The 18,819-nt window shown below is 43.7% G+C and overlaps 1 protein-coding gene across 2 annotated transcripts in view; it reads left to right on the top strand.

Moving 5' to 3' along the window:
- Positions 1 to 3,967: 3,967 nt before the first annotated feature.
- LAMC2 (laminin subunit gamma 2) overlaps positions 3,968 to 18,819 on the top strand; it is a 58,428-nt gene continuing 43,576 nt past the window's right edge. The window contains exons 1-2 of one of the 2 annotated variants that reach the window (XM_060643750.3): positions 3,968 to 4,266; positions 4,429 to 4,658. In XM_060643750.3, the coding sequence (XP_060499733.3) occupies positions 4,580 to 4,658 (79 nt within the window). In that variant the 5' untranslated portion in view covers positions 3,968 to 4,266; positions 4,429 to 4,579. Of the gene's footprint in view, positions 4,267 to 4,389; positions 4,659 to 18,819 lie in introns of both variants that reach the window. The other variant, XM_060643749.3, reaches the window with a different exon arrangement.

The following is an 18,819-nucleotide window of genomic DNA, read 5'->3' as shown; positions in this document are numbered from 1 at the left end:
CGATGGAACTCAAGGCAAAAATCAACATGTCACTTGCAATTCTGTTTGGGAGGTTGCGGGTGGAGAGAGGACAGTTGTGTGGAGTGATTTACACAGCACTGTAAAAGGAAAAGTCCCTTGGGTGACTTATGACTGAGCTGCAAATAAAACAATGGACCTAGGGGACTTCCAGGGCTCAGCCTTCTCGGCCACACCCTGAGGAAATGCCCCAGTACCTTTCCGTCTCCGGAACTGGAGAACTTCTGCATGGAACCTCATCCCCACTGATATCGGGGGGCATACTCTAGATGATCGTGGATTTTCATCATATCGTCCCCCAAATCGCCAAGTGCTCATTTCCTAGGACAAAAGTCCAACGGGGGTTTGAAATCTGTGCCCCCAAAGCAAACATTTCACATCATCATCTCTGACCTCCCATAAACTGCCCAAAGAGACATGTTTCCAGAAGATGGGTCCCCCTGCAATTCTTGGGTAGTATTTCTGCCTGAAGCCCTTTAGAGCTTATGAGAACCAGCAGAGTGTTAGGACTGGACTCTGCTGTGGCTTTGTCACAGCTCATGCAGACAGCGGTGTGTTTCTAGTCCTGGGACTGAGTTTGCACATTTGAGCTGAATATCATCTTATTTATCATGTAGATTTGTTGAGATTATCTTACTTTTCGTACCAATACCATTTTTATTGAGGTATAGTTTGTATACCTAAAATAGGTAATTGATTGTGTATAATCTGACTACTTTTGACTATTGTATTTAAAAATATTTCTTTTATCCCCCAAAATGAGTCTCACACCCCTTGCAGTCAATCTCCTACCCCTGCCAACCGCTGATACATTCTTTCCTTGTAGTTTCACCTTTTTTGGATTTCATATCAATGGAATTATATACAATTTGGTCTTTTGTTGTCTGGCTTCTCTCACCTACCACAATGCCTTGAGATTCATCCACGTTCTGTATGTGTCAGTGGTTCATTCCTTTTTATTGCTGAGTAGTATCTAATGATTTTTGTCTGGATTTGGAGAAGAAAGATTTATTTGGGTCACATGGAAAAGCAAACAGACTTTCACTGCCTTTTTGAAAAACATGTGTTGCCTGAGGTTAATTGTAAGAATTCTTTAAATCCATTTTACTTTTAATTTTCCCTGAAATATAAGATCTTCCTACCCCTTATTTAAAATGAAGTTCTAGTGGTACCTGGGTGGCTCAGTCGAGAATCTGACTCTTGATTTTGGCTCACATCATGATCCCAGGGTCATGGGACGGAGCCCTGCATAGGGCTCTATGCTGAGCATGGAGCCTGCTTAAGATTCTCTCTCTCTGCCTCTCCCCCCCACTCACACCCTCGCTCTTTAAAAAAAAAAAATTAACTTTTTAAAAATGAAATTCTAAATCTTAAAACATCGGACAGGAAGATCTGAATGTGAAGGAAATTTTGAGATACGCAGCAAAAATAAAAATTAACAACTTCCAAGTAAATGTTGGCAATCTGGATAGGAACCTGGAGTAGACCAAGAGTTCCATAGAAGTTTCAAATTACTATTCAATAGGGGCATCTGGGTAACTCAGTCGGTTAAGCTTCTGACTTCAGCTTGGTTTGTGAGTTCGGGCCCCACGTCAGGCTCTGTGCTGACAGCTCAGAGCATGGAACCTTCTTCAGATTCTGTCTCTCCCTCTCTCTCTGCCCCTCCCCCATTCACACTCTGTCTCTCTTGCTCTCACAAATATATAAACATCAAAAATTTTTAGAGTTGAAGCAAAAATCCCTTCTTATAGGATATTTATTAATTACAATAAAGGAAAACTGATGGTGCTTAGTGGTAACAATAGCAACAATTATTATAGCTTACTTGCATAGTGCATATATGTCTGATACTTCTCTAAGCACTAGATAGGCCATTTAATTTTCCCAGTATCCCTACCAGGTAACAGTTCTATTATTATCCCCATTTTACAGATGAGGAAACTGAAGCTTAGAGAAAACTAAATAAACTATCTTGATGAGACGTGAAGCCAGAATTTGGCCCTGGGGATCTGCTGCAGAACCTCAACTTTTGACTAGTAGAGCACTACAGAAAAATCCTCAAATTGGCAAAGAGCAGTTGATATGGTCTCCGAGCATGGTAGGAGATTCGGCCAGAACAGAGGTCTCAAGCTTGAGCCAGGCAGGTTGTCGAGATGTGTGAAAAGATCCAGAATAAGGCAATGAAAAGGGGTAGGAATGGAGAAACACCAAAGTGTACTGTTCACATAAAAGAGGCTGCTGTTTGGCCTGGTGCCCAGGGCTCTGCTGCCCGTTTTCTATTCCAGGTTCAGGCGGCCTCTGGGGGTCCTTTCAGAGCTAACACGTTAGGCAAAATCAGAAATACTTGTTCAGAGTCATTGGGACTTGATTATCGATGTGGGCCAATCTGGTTGGGTTGTAATGGATGTTGACGAATAACCATTGGCTGCATTTTGAATTCATACAGTATTGTGAATTTGTCTTTTTTATGGGACTCTTTAATCTGACCCCTAAACTCTGGAACCAGTGTGGCTTTGAGCATGCTACCTGGCCTTTCTATGCCTCTGTTTTCCCATTTATCAAATGGGAAGTTAATAGTACACCTGTCCCATAGCATTGTTTCCAAGATTAAAGTGTTGTTCTGTATAAAGGATTCACATCAGCAATTACAAATGGTAGGTACTGTATATATGTTAGCTATTATTTCTATCACTATCCAAAAGTGATAGATGAAAATATCTGTTCCAACTTTTGAGACAGAATAAACTCTGATAATCTGTACTAAAATGAAATTTGCCTTTAAGCCTTTATTTGCAGGGCTCTGTCACTGTTCTTTCAGGATTGTGGATTGCACAACACTGATGGGTAGAAGTGCATGGATCAGGGACTTGGGGGCATGATTTCAGCCTCTACAACATACTAGTTACTAGACAGGAAAAACTAGACAGTTACTGGTCTCCAGGACCTGAAACTAGCAGTAACTGGAGACTGAACTTTGAGAGAGAAGAATCTTTATGCTATTTGCGTGAATCCCGAACAGACTGGAAGAGGAGAGTAGAAGCTTGGGATGAGAACATTGGAGATTCCTTTCTATTCCTCATTTTTTTTGTTGCTGGAGATTTTAGAATAGATGGTAGCCAGTGTTCAGTGAATGGTCTCCCTCTGTGGTTCTTTGGTGCTGTATTCAGATCCTGATTATTCCCCAACACCTACCTAGTTCATGGTTCATGTTTTGTGCATGATCCTCCCAAGCTCTCCCAGCCCAAACTGGTCTCACTTATATGCATAAACTGAAATTCTTACACCTTTTGACACACAGTAACCATGTTGTATTGTTTGTTGCCTTATGTTATCTATAGGACTATCTAGAGAACATGCATTCCTTTAGCCAGTGAACAATATTCACCAGGGGGCCTTTGTAGGCCTTGATCATGAAAAGTAGGGGTGACTGTTTGGGACAGATTGTGCGTATATACTGAGCACCTACAAACCTCTGGTAATGTTTAAATCTCTAGTAGGAACCAAAGCTTTCTCTTTGACAGAGGTCTCTCTGAATTATTGCCACCAGCCTCCTTAGGGATCCGGGCGATGTAGGATATACCAGGATTTGCAGTTTCCTGGACATCAGTCCCCTCACCTAACACAAGAGACTTCGATGCCTTTCACCGTGAGTCTCCGCGAACATTTCCTGTGCGCCCACGGAGAACGGTATGAGAAAAATGCTCTAAGAGGTAAAAGGAATATGAAATCCGGGTTCTCCGTTTTCTTCAGTTCCGCAGAACATTTACCGAGCTGACAGTGCGCCAGCAAATGCGCGAGCTGTTAGGGATCTTGAGCGATACCCCGCCTTCATAGGGAGGCCCACCGGTCAGGTCAGCAGGTGACTTGACAGTCGCCAGCCCAGGTGATCAGGAAGTTAGGGGGCCCAGGAGAGGAGCCCGGTGATGGGGAGGGAAGGAACTAAGTGCTAGCAGAGTGGGTGGGCTAGGGGAGGCCTGCCGTACTTCAGAGCGGTTGAGGGGAGGCCAGAGGGTGGAGAGCACCCTCTCATGATGCCTGTTCTCCTTGACGTCTTTTAGACGGGAGCCGATCGGGGTTGCCGGCTGTGAGTCGGCGCCTTGGAGAGGGGGCAGGCTGCTCGCCGTCCACCTGTGCGAATTCTGCGGCGGACCACCCCGGGAGAGAAGCAGGGCTGCGGGGCAGCGGGCGCATTCCTCCAGCGGGATCCCTGGGCCGCAGCCTCGGCACCACGCCCTCGGCCCGGGCCAGGTGTGCACCCCTCTCGCGGCGAGGGCGGGGGGAGCCCGGCGGCGGGGGTGAGCGCTCTCGCGGCGCGGTGTGCGCGGTGTGTGTTTGTCTGGCTGCTGAGGGCTGGGTCCTCCTTATTCACAGGTGAGTCACACCCTGAAACACAGGCTCTCTTCCTGTCAGGACTGAGTCAGGTAGAGGAGTCGATAAAACCACCTGATCAAGGAAAAGGAAGGCAGAGCGGAGCGCGGAGCGCAAACCAGCGAAGCGCAAACCAGCAGCCGCGAGGCGCGGGCGGCGACCCCTGTGCGGTGGACGGACGCGCGGCCCGGCCATGCGCGCGCTCTGGCTGTGCGGCTGCCTCTGCGTCGCGCTGCTCCTGCCCAACGCCCGGGCCACCTCCAGGAGGGAAGGTGAGTCGGCCTCCCGGAGGAAACGTCGCTGCCCTGGCCCTGCACACGGCGACGGCCGAGCGCACCTCCGACGATTCCCGCTGAGTCGAGAACTTCTGTAAAGCTCCCCCCTCCTCCCGCGGCTGGGGCTTCTCCAGAGACGCGGTGTAACCAAAATCTAATGTTCTATACGGCTGTCTAGTGTTAAAATGGGAGCCAGTAGGTTGTGCCAAATCAAGATTTTCCTTACTTTAAAAATGTGCCGTCTTGGTTGTTTTTTGGATCAGTGGGGCCCTGTTTGATCAGGAATATCCCGGCGTACGAATTCTTTTCCCATCACGTGTTTTCGTTGATGGAATTGTGGTGGGAATGTTTTCTGTGAGTGTGAACACCATAAAGATTGAAAAGGAGCCTCTCTAATAATCCTTCTGGAATCCTCATTTATCTTCGGGATGGAAACTGAGCCCTAGGCGTCTTAGCAGCGCTTTATTTTTGCATAATGTTACTTCTAATAGTATTCTCACATTAATTCAACAGGCATTTACTGGGTGCCTATGTCATAGATTAAAAAATATTTTTAAAAAAATCAAACAATGTTTATTTCAGAGAAAGAGGCAGAGAGTGACAGAGTATGAGCAGGGGAGGGGCTGAGAGAGGGAGGGAGAGGCAGAATCCAAAGCAGGCTCCAGGCTCTGAGCTGTCAGCACAGAGCCCGACGCGGGGCTTGAACCCACGAACTGTGAGATCATGACCTGAAGTTGGATGCTCAACCACCTGAGCCACCCAGGCGCCCCATAGATCATTTAATCTTATCTAGGGTGTCCAAGGGCTATCATATTGTGAGAAGTTCAGGTTGCTCACATAAACAAAACTTGCTGAGAACCTAGCAACTGTTTGCTATAGGCACAGGTCAGTTATGACAACACATAACGGGTGTTTTCCCTGTCACTTGGTTTTACCGATAATATTCGCTTGTTTAATTACCTTGAATTTTCATGTTTAGGTTACTCCCTGCACCTGATGGCATTTCAGTAATTATTTCACTAGGTCCAAGAGTCATTTTCACATATGTGAACGTGAGACAATGTTCACGCACGCACCACATTATCTTATGCTTTCCATAAATAGCTGGCTTGAATTCTATTTGAACAGCATGGATATTTTGGCATGTTTTTGAATGAATTGATACAGTTTTTTATTTCCTAAAATAATCTTGGAATTAACTTCCAACCTGTCATCCCTGATTACCATTTTAAAAGCCATTTATGAAAATAATGATGTAGGGTTAGGTTCCCTTATGGTTAACCTAGTGAGAAACATCCTAAAAGTAAGGAGAGTCTCCAAATATTAGAATTCAAAGGAACTGCTTATGGATCAACTACTATAGCCCTTAGCTTAAAATATGAAAACATGGAACTGGATTTGCACAAAGTTATACACCAGCTATTGGCAGGGACACATCTGGCACTCAATCCAGGAGTTCTTAGGCTGGAGCTTTTGGGACCACATTGTAAAGTAATAAGGGAGCAAGTACATATGTTTTATATAATGGGTAATTTTTGAAGCAATTTTCCCCATTGGCCACATCTAATGTGTTAGCATTAGATAATAGAAATAAATATGTAGGATTTTATCAGTTGGTAAATAAAACCAGACTCAAGAGGACAGACTCAAGGATAGACAAACTGTGAGTATTCTATTTAGACCAGTAAGTCAGAAGCCATGTTCAGTTTCATTTCTAGACTCTCCCCTTCCTTGGAGATAGGTTGCTTAAGATATTAGACTCCCTCCTCAAAAAGGCCTTCGTTTTGGGGTTCAATGAGATTGTGAAAAGTTTGGCGTTAGGGTAGAGCACCCATGCTTTTCTATTCACGGGCTGCTGGGATGTGGTGGAAGTTGGACTAAAATATGGGACTGGCCACTTTCCAAAGTGACCTGCATCTGTGCGCCCTGTGGGCTGCACCTATGGGAGCCTAAAGCCATGGCATTGCTTCCTGGCTGTTCCCTTGAAGGTGAAATTATGTGTTAGATGTCATCAGTGAGACTTTCATGGTTGGTCTCAGCTAAAGCACAGGTTTTAGGGTCTGCCTGATCTGGCTTCAAATTTTGGCTACTCACTATTTTCTTATTAGTAACTATTCAGGCTCCTCAACTTCTTGGAATCTTCTTCTTCGCCTGTTAAATGGGAACAGTAGTACTCTGCAACCTTGCAGAGCTGTTGGAAGGATGACAAATTATTGTAAAGTGCTTTAAAATGCTTAGAACCATGTTTCTTTAAAAACTCTGAAGCCAACAGTCGAGATAAAGATAGTGAACTTGGATGCACAGAGATTGCTAAGCAAGATGAGGACTTCCCTTCAGGAGCTCATAGCTGGTGTGTGAGAGAATGTGGCATATAGCTCCATTGGTCTGGATCACAGTTCACACAGATCATGACTGGAGAAGGGGCAAGAAGTAGAGAAGAGTGAGACCAGAAATGTAGCCAAGAACCTGGCTGTGAAGAGCCTTATGTGCCAGGCTGCACAGCTAGGATAGTGCCTCATAGATAAAGAAAAGTTGCAGATGGCTTATATAGAAGCAGGGGTGGGCATGGCCAGATTCATGTTTTAGCAAGGTCGCTCACTGAACGCCTTAGACGGAGTTGAGCTAGGAGAGGGCAATAAATGGCCATTGCAAGAATCCAAATGAGAGACGATGAAGGCTTTCATTGTGGTGGCAGAAATAGCAAAGTGGAAACAGATTACAGAGACATTTAGAAGGTAAAGTTGGAAGAATTTGGTGATCCAATGAGTGTGTCAGGGATAGAAAGGGACGTCATGAGAAATAAGCAAGAGTCCAAGATGGGTCTGAGGCTTCAGGTGAGTGTGATTGGTTAGATAGTGATGCCATTAAAGGAAATGAGAACTCAAGGATCCGAATTGGGAGCAAGGTTGGATAGTGGATGAAGAGGAAGGAATGAGTTCCTACAGGGATATGTTAAATAAGGGATGCCAGTGGAGATGGCCAACAGTCCTGGTGAACGGCTGGAACTGTGATCTTGAAGTTTAGAAGAACAGTTTGAAATATAAAATGGTGAGCCCAAAGGGAGAAAGCAAAGCCCTGACAATAGATGATATTACCTGGGACACAGAGGTAAGAGAAACCTCAACACTTACCAAGGAGATAGAAGAACAATGGAGAATAAGGAGGAATGGGCCTTGAGAATAGAGGAGAACATTATCAAAGAGGAATGTTTTGCTAGCCAAAGGAAGATCTACAACAATGTAGGTATAATAAATGGTATTCAGACATAAAACTATAAATATACAAAGAATGAGGATCAACGTGATACTGTTGGATTCAGCCATCAGTTATGTTTTGAAGCAATTATTCTAGAATGATGAGCTCAACATCCAAGATGATTATAGAACACTAATCTGGTTTCTCTCATGGTCGGATACTGGAAGAGAGATGCTGTGGATCGTGGAAGAGAGCCTTGGAAAGGTTTATACTCTCTCCTGGATTCTGTTACTTAAACTGTGGAAATGGTACAGCATCATGCATACAGGTGCAGGCCTGGGTTCAAATGGTAGCTCCACTTCCTATTTGTGGGGTTTAGGCAAGCTACTTCCCCTGGTACTCAGTTTCCTGGTCTCTAAGATGAGGAAAATAAGCTGTTGTAATCATTACATACTAAAGCACTTTGCACAGTGCCTAGTAAGCACTATGTGTTCAATATTATTGTCATAGAACTCTCCTGCCAACGCTGAATGTCAACATACTGTCTTCTGAGTTTTAAATGGTGAACTTTTTTTAAGAGGTTCCTTTCATTAGCTCAAGAAAGGTGATGAGGAGTCCTTCTGCTCAGGCTGAAATGAACCCCAAGTTTTACCCAATGAAATAAGTGGAATTCCTGACAAGGGACTCAGAGCAGATGGAATTTCAAGATCAGATGTCGTATCATTTCTTATCCTTGCTTTTTGGCAAACACCAGATCTTATCACATACAGATTCAGCAGGCCTACTGCTCTCTAGAACATGCTCAAATATATGATGAGCACTCCATAAGCTGCTCTCTCACTTCTTAATTGGAGACTTTCCCCATCCCCCACCAAAAAAAGGGTTTGGCCAACTTGATTATGAAACCATTTAGCAGTGTGGATGCAGTGGTCACATGGCTTTTTATGTGTAATGTAGCACATTAATTCACAAACCTAAAGTCACGTAATTTATAAAATAACTTACAAGTATTAATTTGTAAATTCACATTTTATGAAGTAATTACATTCAAACTCCACCTTTAGCAGCTAACAGACCTTTAATACAGTTTCTTCTTTGCTTCGGTTTAGGTGGCTTGAGATATAGCTCCATTTGTGTCTGCTTTTCACACTGTCATTGGAAAGTACACCATTTTCAAAACGTCTAAAAGATTTAAAGATTATCCTTCAACGCACATTGTAATCTTCACAGCATAATCATCTTGAAAGGCTTATGATTTTCGACACTCAAAATTGTGAGATAATGAACAATTATGAGGGTTGGTTCAATAGCCTAGGCTTTTTCTTACTGATAAGTATCCAATGCACTGACGGACATCATTTCAAATTGACAGGTCTTCCCCAAATATTTTAAAATTAAAAGTAATTGAAAAAGATTTTGAAAAGACTTAAATGTGACCTGCCCCCCCCCCCCCACAGAAAAATAAAACCTCCCACTTTATTATGTTCAAGTGTGTGCAATAAATAGGAGTATGGATTTGAATTGGGGGTGTAAGCTGGAAACACCTATGAAGACTTAAATTCTGGGTCCTGAACTGGGGGCAGCCATCAGTTTAGCTCCACTGGTAAAGGAGCTGAGGAAGAATGTTGGTTTGTGATCAATGTTTATGGGAAAGTCAGGAGCATGAAATTAAGTTGTTGAGGCAATCTTGGGAATACTTTTCCCATTTAAGCTCTTAGTGGGCTCAAGTATATTGACTTTTTTTTTTTTTTACACCCTAGAGAAATTTCCAAGGACAAGACTTGGATCATTACAGACCAGTGTAGAAATAGGAGTGACATAGATTCTGGAACTCTAATTTAGTCACAAATTAGGCCTAGCAGATTACTGAATCATTACTGGGCTGTGCTCTAATATAACCCCCAGGTACATGATGTAATATTTGAATTATATTCAAAGCCAAAAGCTAAGTCTTTTCTGTGTCTGTGGGTGACTATGTCTGTATAGGTGCCTGCCCAACAGTCATGTGCTTCCTTATGTCACGATTAGGAAAGAAAAGAATGGTTCTTCTTCCATCACTGGTCAATGTAAGGGCTCTAGCCTTTCCCTTCTGCTGTATCAGAGGAGAGGTGGAGATCAGTTGGGTAAAGGTCTATGTATCCTAGACTTCTTCAGGCTTGGCAATCATTTACAAAATGCCAGCTGTTTCTTTTCCAGATTTTATTTTTATTCATTTTGTGAATATTCACAGTCTAGAAAAAATTAAATCGCAGCCAAATCATTTCCCACACTGATTTAAACATTGGAAAAGTTATTCACATCTCTAGCTGCACTCATTTGGGGCATTTCTTATAAAAAGTTCTGCATGTTTCCATACTTTTTTCTCCTATTACAGCATCATGGTATTTACTTAATTTTTACTAATTTTTTTAATGTTTATTTTTTGTGAGAAAGAGAGAATGAGCGGGGGAGAAGCAGAGACAGGGAAACACAGAATCCAAAGCAGTCTCCAGGCTCTGAGTTGTCAGCACAGAGCGCAGTGAGGGGCTCGAATTCAAGAACCACAAGATCACAAACTGAGCCACCCAGGCACCCCAGCATCATGGTATTTAAATGAGAATGGTCCTTAGAGGTTCTCTACAAAAGCCTCTCCTTTTGTAGGTGAGAAAAATGATAACCAGCCGGCAAAGGAACTGTGTGAATTCTCAGTTACATCAGAGCTGGGTTAGCACATATGTAATCCTCCTTCATAGATAGGAAAATTGAGGCACAGAAAAGTTATTTCCTTGACCAGAGCCATGCACTTAGTAAAAGGACCAGATTTCAGTTGCTAGTTTAATATTTCTAATTCTTATCAAAAATTTTCATTTCAATTAATTTTCACACTTGGTGGAATCTTGATTATAAGAATATCCCTATGTCTCTAGTAGGGGCATCTGTGTCCTGGCTATTTTCAAGTCTTTATTTGTATATGTGACTCCCTATGGTGGCCTTTCTTTTAAAAATGTCAGGGAACCACAGGTTAAGACCAAGCACAAACTCTAGTTGGTGGGGCACTGACAAAAGAACAGATTTTAAATGACTAAGTTTTCTCTTTCTCTTTTATTCTTTTTTTGTTCAACTCTGTTGTCAGATTGTCATGCAGGTTGGAATTGACTAGGTGGCTCAGTTAAAAAAAAAATAGGACAGTTGAGGGGTAGGGATAAGCCTTTTTTTTTTTACCGTTGTTCAATGACTGTTGACATTATGATTCTATACATGCATATTTATGTCCCGAGGCTATTTTTCTCCCCCTGTTGGAGTCCGTTGGTATAAGTTTTAGAGTCTTTCAGGATCAGGACAGTTTCATGGCCAGAACATTGTAAGCTTTGCATGTACTTACTATTTCAAATCATCACCCATTTTGCTTTTGGTAAATGGGGATTCTGAATATTGAAAGGTCATTTCTCATAGCAGATAGACCGGTCTACTTTGCAATAGCACCAGGTCCAACAGTAACCCAAAGCTTCTGCTCTTGCCTCGCGGGGGTGGGGGGCTGTTGTACACAGGGGGAGGGGACGTTCACATGCTGAAGCCACAGCTGACCTGCCATGGGAAGTGACAGTGCAGTAGCAGCACATTTGTTCAGCTGAGATACAAGACACATTGCACCTGCTCCCTGGTGGAGGCTTCAAGGTCCAGTCTGTGATCTTCGTTACTTCTTTTGATGGAGGTATAAAAAGTGGTTGGTCCCCTAAGAGACGTTAACTTAATTCATTCTTCTGACATTAAGCAGTACGGTTTTAATTTACTGTTTTCAGATGGATTTTTTTCAGAAAAGAATCTCTAAGGAAGCTTCTATAAATGCACTTCATACATATTTTCCCAACACTGTAAATGCACATGAATTACCATTTTGTTCTTTTGTCCAAACTGAGAACTGCTGTGGTGCACAGTAAGCATATGCATACCTAACCGGGTTCAGCATTGTGAAGGGATGTAGAGACAGAAGAATCTATGGCTAATTTCCTTGTACAGAAGTATATTGTTCACAAAAGCAATGCAAGGTTTAGAAAGGAATTATTTGGTAACTTTTTAAAGGAGCCAGCAAACTGAAATGATTGAAAAACCATATTTAATATGTATACTCTGAAAAGCATTTTCAGTACAAATCAGAATTTCCTTTTTAGCTTTTCTTTACCCAGACTCCTTATACACATTTTTTCTTTTGGTCCTCATTGCTTCAGATGTCACCTCTAGCTGTCCTGAGCACTCTACTGTTGTTTATTTCAGTTGATTCTTAAGAGGGCAGAGGATACCTTTTGTTGAGTCATATGGAAATGCTCAATGAATACTGTACTCTGTAGTCAAATATGCTTTCCATATTGATGTTTTTCTTTATAGATGATTTCTTAGAAATACAGAAAATTGCTATATATGGGGTTAGAAGAGTGTGGGTTTACATAGCAGTATTGGATATTTGCATATGGAATCCTTACCACGCACACTCACTGAGCCTCCATACTGAGGCTGACACTTGTGGTCTCGGAGTAGAGCCCTTATAGGTGGCAGGTGCAAGGAAAGGGGAGACTCCTCTGTATCTCATGTCCTAATCTCCTCTTCTCTTTCACCTTTGAACTCAGACTGAGCCTCCTCCTGTACCCTGAACTCCTTTGCTAGTTAGATGAAAATTGGTGCCCCCAACCTCCCTGTTGGCTGGGATGTTCTTTCCCTCTCCCTGCTGTCTGCCTGGACCCTAGTGGGGGATTAGGGGGAAGACATCTCCAGGTGTGGTCTCCTGGTGTATGCCTTACCAGGTGGAGTATCTGCGGTCCATGTGTGCCGTTTCCACATCTAGGTTGTAGTAGAATATGCTATGAACTCAGTGAAACTAGGTGACTCCTTTTAGGTCATAATCATTCCAAAGGAAAATGTGGTGACCTGAGTTTGACTCTTGATGACTTTGGACTATTAAGAGTTCAAAAAATTGGTCCATAATTCTAACATCCCAAATTGCCCATGTGATTAGAACACCTGAAGTGTTCCTCTCCTTAGGGCACTTCTTGGTGCAGACTTACACCTGCCTGGGCATTTACATACCCTGAGAAGCAAACAGTCAGGCAGGATACACATCAGTGGTTCTGGCTCTGTTGGCTTAAAAGGCAGCTGTGAAAAATATGAGAGGAAAAAACTGAGTTCAATTAAAAGACTCTTCATGAGGGAAGTGCCATTTTGGTTTTTTATTTTAATTAGAAAACATATTGTGACATGCCTTAAAAAGATAAAACTGGAAGCAGACATTCACACATTAATCCACAACATTTCAAGATTAAGCGAAGAAATGTTCAGACTTTGTTTCAAAGTATTCACCCAACCTGAGAAACATATTAAATCTTGGAAAGAAAAATCTCATGTAGGAGGCTTTAAAACTAGAAAATACTTAAGAGCATTTTCATCATCACATGTAAGTACAATATGGTAAAAATACCGTGTCATGTTGAGCATTTCAGGTTTGGAGACTTTGATTTTTGCAAATAGGATGATAGCTACCAGTGCCTTTGGTATCTACCTCTCTGATAGATGTCAGATTGATCTTGCTTTGGACTTCATATGTAATGTTCAATTTGAATATGTGTAAAAATGACAAATAATACATTAGAATAGATTGCTATTTAAAGGACACTTTCAAAGTGCCTGGATGGCTCAGTTGGTTAGGTGTCCAACTCTTGATTTTGGCTCAGGTCTTGATCTCAGGGTGATGGGATTGAGCCCCACGTTGGGCTCCATGCTGAACATAGAGGTTGCTTGAGATTCTCTCTCCCCCACCCCCTCTGTCCCTCTCCTTTGCCCACATATTCTCAATAAAGGACACTTTTTTTTTTTTTTTTTTTTTCCCCAACGTTTTTTATTTATTTTTGGGACAGAGAGAGACAGAGCATGAACGGGGGAGGGGCAGAGAGAGAGGGAGACACAGAATCGGAAACAGGCTCCAGGCTCCGAGCCATCAGCCCAGAGCCTGACGCGGGGCTCGAACTCACGGACCGCGAGATCGTGACCTGGCTGAAGTCGGACGCTTAACCGACTGCGCCACCCAGGCGCCCCAATAAAGGACACTTTCAATAATTGCTTTTGTTCTGAAGATAAGCATTTGCTGGGTTGTTTTTTTTTAATCTGAGTATACCATTCTCAAGATTCATTTTGTTCACTGTTTTCAGTCTAGCTCTTTACATTTGGATTTCCTATTAAAGAGCCTCATTACAAGTGACTTCTCAGAGGTGACGGCAGCTATCTTTGAGCATAAACGTGTCAGTTTACAGGAGGCCAGTTTTTTGACTCGGAGGAAGGAAATAATATTCAATTGGACAATGGAGGCTTAATTTTTTGCATAACTGCTTTGGACAAACAAGAGAGAACATGGTGGTTGCCAATGTTAGCCCCAACTCACCTCTCCCCACCATGATGCTTTTCCTTCACAAAAGAACTTTAAAAAGCTGAGGAAGCAAAGACAAAGTGAGGTATAAATGAAATGAATGGGAGAGAGGTGAAGATGTCCCAGTGAGGAGTGTTATATGAAATTAGGCTGGAAAAGTAGGTAGGGTTAGACCATGGAAATATTTGTAGCAATGTCAAGGAATTCGGTCTTTATCCTAAAAGTCAAGGAGAATTATCAGAGTTGTAAGCAGAGAGGTATTGGTAGAATATATTTTGGTAAGGTTTTCCGACTGCTGGATGGAGGCAAGAGAAGTTGCTGGGAATTCAGTCAAGAAGTATTGTAGGCAAGAGGTGATAGGGGTTTGGTCTAGAAGGGCTACTGTGGACATTGACTTGGGTGAACGAGCTATTTAGTGGGTTATGTCAATAAAATTTGGTGTTGAATAGAATACAGGCAAGGAAGAATGACAGAGAACCTATAAGAATAGCTTCCAGCCTTCTGACTCAAAGGGATGACAACTAGGAATTTGGCTTTAAACACATTTTGTGTGAAAAGCTTGTGAGGCAACCAGCTGGACACGTCAAGCGGATGGCTGGTCTAGAGTTGACAATGAAGTTTGGGCCAGGAAGTACCTTGGCATACCGGTCAACAGCTATCATGGTTACCTAAGCCCTTGGCTTGGATGGGCAAGTCCCAGAGGGAGGCCTCGTGGAGGCTCAGGGCTGAGCCTGGAACAACCCCAACATTTAGAGTTAGTGTAAGGAGAGGAGCCACAAGACTTGGGGAGGGGTGGGGGGACAAGGTCAGAAGCCAAGAGGAAATCTGACAGTATGGTCTTCTAGTGTCCAAGGGAAGACAGTTTCAAAAGGGAAGGAGAGAAAAAGATGTGGTATCTTGGAAAAGGAATGAGGGGCACAAAATGCTGGGAGACAGGGCTAAATAAGGAAGAGCACGGGTGCCATCTCTGTATGGACTCATCCACAGATCACGGGTAACACTTTCCAAACCTACTGCCCCGTAACTGAGTCAGCATTAGCGCCCGGAGCCCCTGAAGTGGAAGCGAGGGCAGCAGAGCTGTGGGTGAGGGCGGCCAGCACATGCTGCCAGGTTCAAACACGACGCTCAGATTCCTAGCCCCTGAGATCTTCCCTTGCGCCCGCCAAGTGCACCCTGCCTGTCAAGGCTGCCCCACCACTGCAAACTGATCTCCTGGTCTCAGGCAGGCCATACCTCAGGCCCTTCCGCCCACCTGGCTCTGGCCTTGCTGCCCTTGGAGAGGGCAGGCTGGGTGTCATTGCAGCCCAGGGGTCTGGGACCACCAGTGCGGAGGTGGCCTGGAGGTAGTAATAGTTCCTCTGGTGTGAGAGCAACCAGAAAGTCTCAGCCACTCCTTCTAAGTGAACAGATCACCTTTCCTTTCTCTCTGTTCCCATCTCACCCTGCATTTTTTTGATTGAAACATTAGCTTTTTATACTTACACTGAATGCCACATGTAGACAACGCAAATCTGGTGTGTTGAGAAAATTTCATACCGGGTCTCTGGACTCCTGGGAGATTTCTGTACATTCGGGTTTGCTGGTTTTGGTTTTTTTTTTTTTTTTTTTTTTTTTTACTTTTTTTTGAGTCAGACTGCCTGCCTCCCTCCCATCCATCCATCCACCCACCCATCACAGTCCTGCGCCCTGTGTTAGGTCCCATGTGGATACAAACGTAGAAAATGTTACGGAGGAAGTAAGTCATACACAAATGGTGAAGACAGGACAGAAGGTGAGAAGTACCAGGATGGAGGCGAGGATGAAGTCCCGTGGGCATTCAGAGGAGGGAGAAGCTGTAGAAGGGCCATCGGGGGCCCTGCACGATATCATTTACGCTCTTTAAAAGATCAGCCTGTGGCTGTGTGGATGTAGGGAGGTGGAGGCAGGTAGCGCTCCTGGCAAAGGAAGTGGCAAGCCTGGAGGCCTAAGGTGGGAAGGAGGTGGTGCTTCCCAGAGTTCATGCAAAGGTGTGTGTGTTGGAGCCCAGTGAACAAGAGAGAGAAAGAGGAATGCGGTAAAGTTGGAGACGTCGGCGGGGCCAAATCTTCAGGGTTTGGAAAGGAGCTTGGATTTTTTAATTTGTTGTTACTTGTGAGAGCACTAAAAAGCACGATGATCCCATACGCTGTACAGAGGATGGAAATTAGATCACCTCGGTGAAAAGCTGAGCATGTTTTTCAGCTTCGAACAATAGAAAAGACCTGCTTATACACAAATGATCAGATTGGCACCAAGTTGTTAAACTTTCTTGTAATTGCTCGCGGTGTGTCCTACGGGGAACTTAAAATGAGGTCTTGATGAACAGCAGCCGCTGATGCTGATTATTCCAAGGCTTTGCCACAGTGCAAACCTAGGAAGTACCTGTATTTTCAGTTTCCTTTCATTCTCTTAAGGATGCAGCTTGGAAACAGCCTTTGCCCTGTGCTTCCTGTCCGGACCTGTCGGAGCTGTGTGTTTGAGCGAGGGTGGGAGCCTTGTGAAGTGAGCCCGAGGGGCTCTGCACACTTGCTCCATTGTTCGCAGAGTCTGGGGGAGTGTGGGTGTCTGTGGGCAGATCAGCCTGTGTCTGGCAGCCTGGAGGGCTCCTCTAAGAAGCACCTTGAGGGTCAGCAACGGTATGCTATTACAGTGATTATTATAATAAATACTTAAGTGCCAAAGAAGCAGCAACAGAGAGGCAGACACAAAAACCACCCACACTTTACTAGACTGAAAGAAATATGTGAAAATCTGAGTAAAATGACTTGGTTTCACATGTGTTTACACAGGGCTTGAGGTCAACTTGATGAATTTTATTGCTGTAGCTGTGGAGAGATGCCTGGCTGACAGAGACCAGGATTTCCGGGAGCTGGAGTGCAGGACAGAGAGCGAAAAGGACAGAACCTTGCAGAGATGTCTCTAGCTTGGAAAGAGTACGGGACAAATGAGTTAAACAAGAGTAACGATGGAACCTGGCACCTAGGATACGGAGTTCAGTGAAAAAGGGAGAAAAAAACCTGCCTGTCTTGATTCCTAGACCCTGTAAGGCTTTGGGTCTGTTCAGGGTCTGAGAGGAACTTGTTTATTTTTTCTGCTGCAGTGATAAATTAGCACCAGGTCCCAGAGCCATGCCTGTCCATAGTGAAATGAGAAAAACATGGATAATGTGAGAAGTATTTGACAAAACCCAACATATATATTAAATATCTACATATATCATAGCTTATGTGACAAAATAAAACATTGGCAGCTCCCCTTTTTGAAATCATGCTGGCTTATGATGTCCCAGGATGCAGACATCCAATGTGGCCTCCCTGTCAGGAATGATTTTTATTCATTTTTTTAAAACGTTTATTTTTGAGAGAGCGCATGTGTGTGCAAGCAGGGAAGGTGCAGAGAGGGGGGAGGGACAGAGGATCCAAAGCCAGCTCCATGATGACAGCAGAGAGCCCAATGTGGGGCTTGAACTCACGAAACATGAGATCACAACTTGAGCCACCCAGGCGCCCCATGAAGTGATCTTTGTTCAACAAGTGAAATGGATGTACATCTCAGTGACTAAGGACAGAAGGAGGAGGGGGGAAAAGGAGTAAGAACCAGTAAGACAAAAATCTACCAATGAGGTACTTGGAAAAGAAAGATTTATCAGGAGAGGAAAAGAAAATACATAACAAAATGAGAGGTGAATAATTTGATACATTTGGTGGGTAATTCATAATTGGTAAGAAAAACACCATGCCTGGTAGACAAGCCGACAAAGCTCATGAACAGACCAGCCTCAAAATAGAGAAACCAGGGGCACCTGGCTGGCTCAGTTGGTGGAGCGTGTGACTCAACCTCAAGGTTGTGGGTTCAAGCCCCACATTGGGTGTAGAGATTAAAAAAAAAAAAAATTTTAAAAAGTAAGTCAGCTTATGTCACTTTCACTTTCTCACCTCCCCCCTCCCACCCCACAACTTCCTGTTTCCTTTCACTGCTTTATGTATTTCTCCTTGACAAATATCACTATCCAAATATTCTGTATTACTTATTTTTTCCCCTCTCCTCACATGAGAACTTCATGAGGGCTGGGACATCTATTGGTTTTGTTTACCACTGTATCCATACTAGATACTCCATATGTATTTGTTGAGCAAATGGACCCTCGATAAATGCTTCCCAGGCAACTTAGGAAATGTCCAAAACCCTCATCTTTATACTTTCATTGCTTGTTTTTTAACGATTATAATTTTTTGAGAGAGCACGCACATGCAGCATGTGCATGAGCAGGGGAGGGGCAGAGACAGAGGGGGAGACACAGAACCTGAAGCAAGTTCCAGGCTCTGAGCTGTCAGCACAGAACCTGACATGGGGCTCGAACTCACACTGTGAGATCATGACCTGAGCCAAAGTCAGATGCTTGACCGGCTGAGCCCCCGGGCACCCTTCATCGCTTGCTTTTCTGTCAAGATGCCCTGATGGACCAGACTTTAGCCTCTACTACAAAGCTGTAATCATCAAGACAGCATGGTATTGGCACAAACACAGACACATAGACCAATGGAATAGAATAGGAAC

This window comes from Panthera onca, chromosome F1 (assembly GCF_046562875.1).
Source record: "Panthera onca isolate mPanOnc1 chromosome F1, mPanOnc1 haplotype 2, whole genome shotgun sequence".
NCBI lineage: Eukaryota > Metazoa > Chordata > Mammalia > Carnivora > Felidae > Panthera > Panthera onca.
The sequence above is the reverse complement of the archived record's forward strand: the minus strand, read 5'-3'. Positions and strand labels throughout refer to the sequence as shown.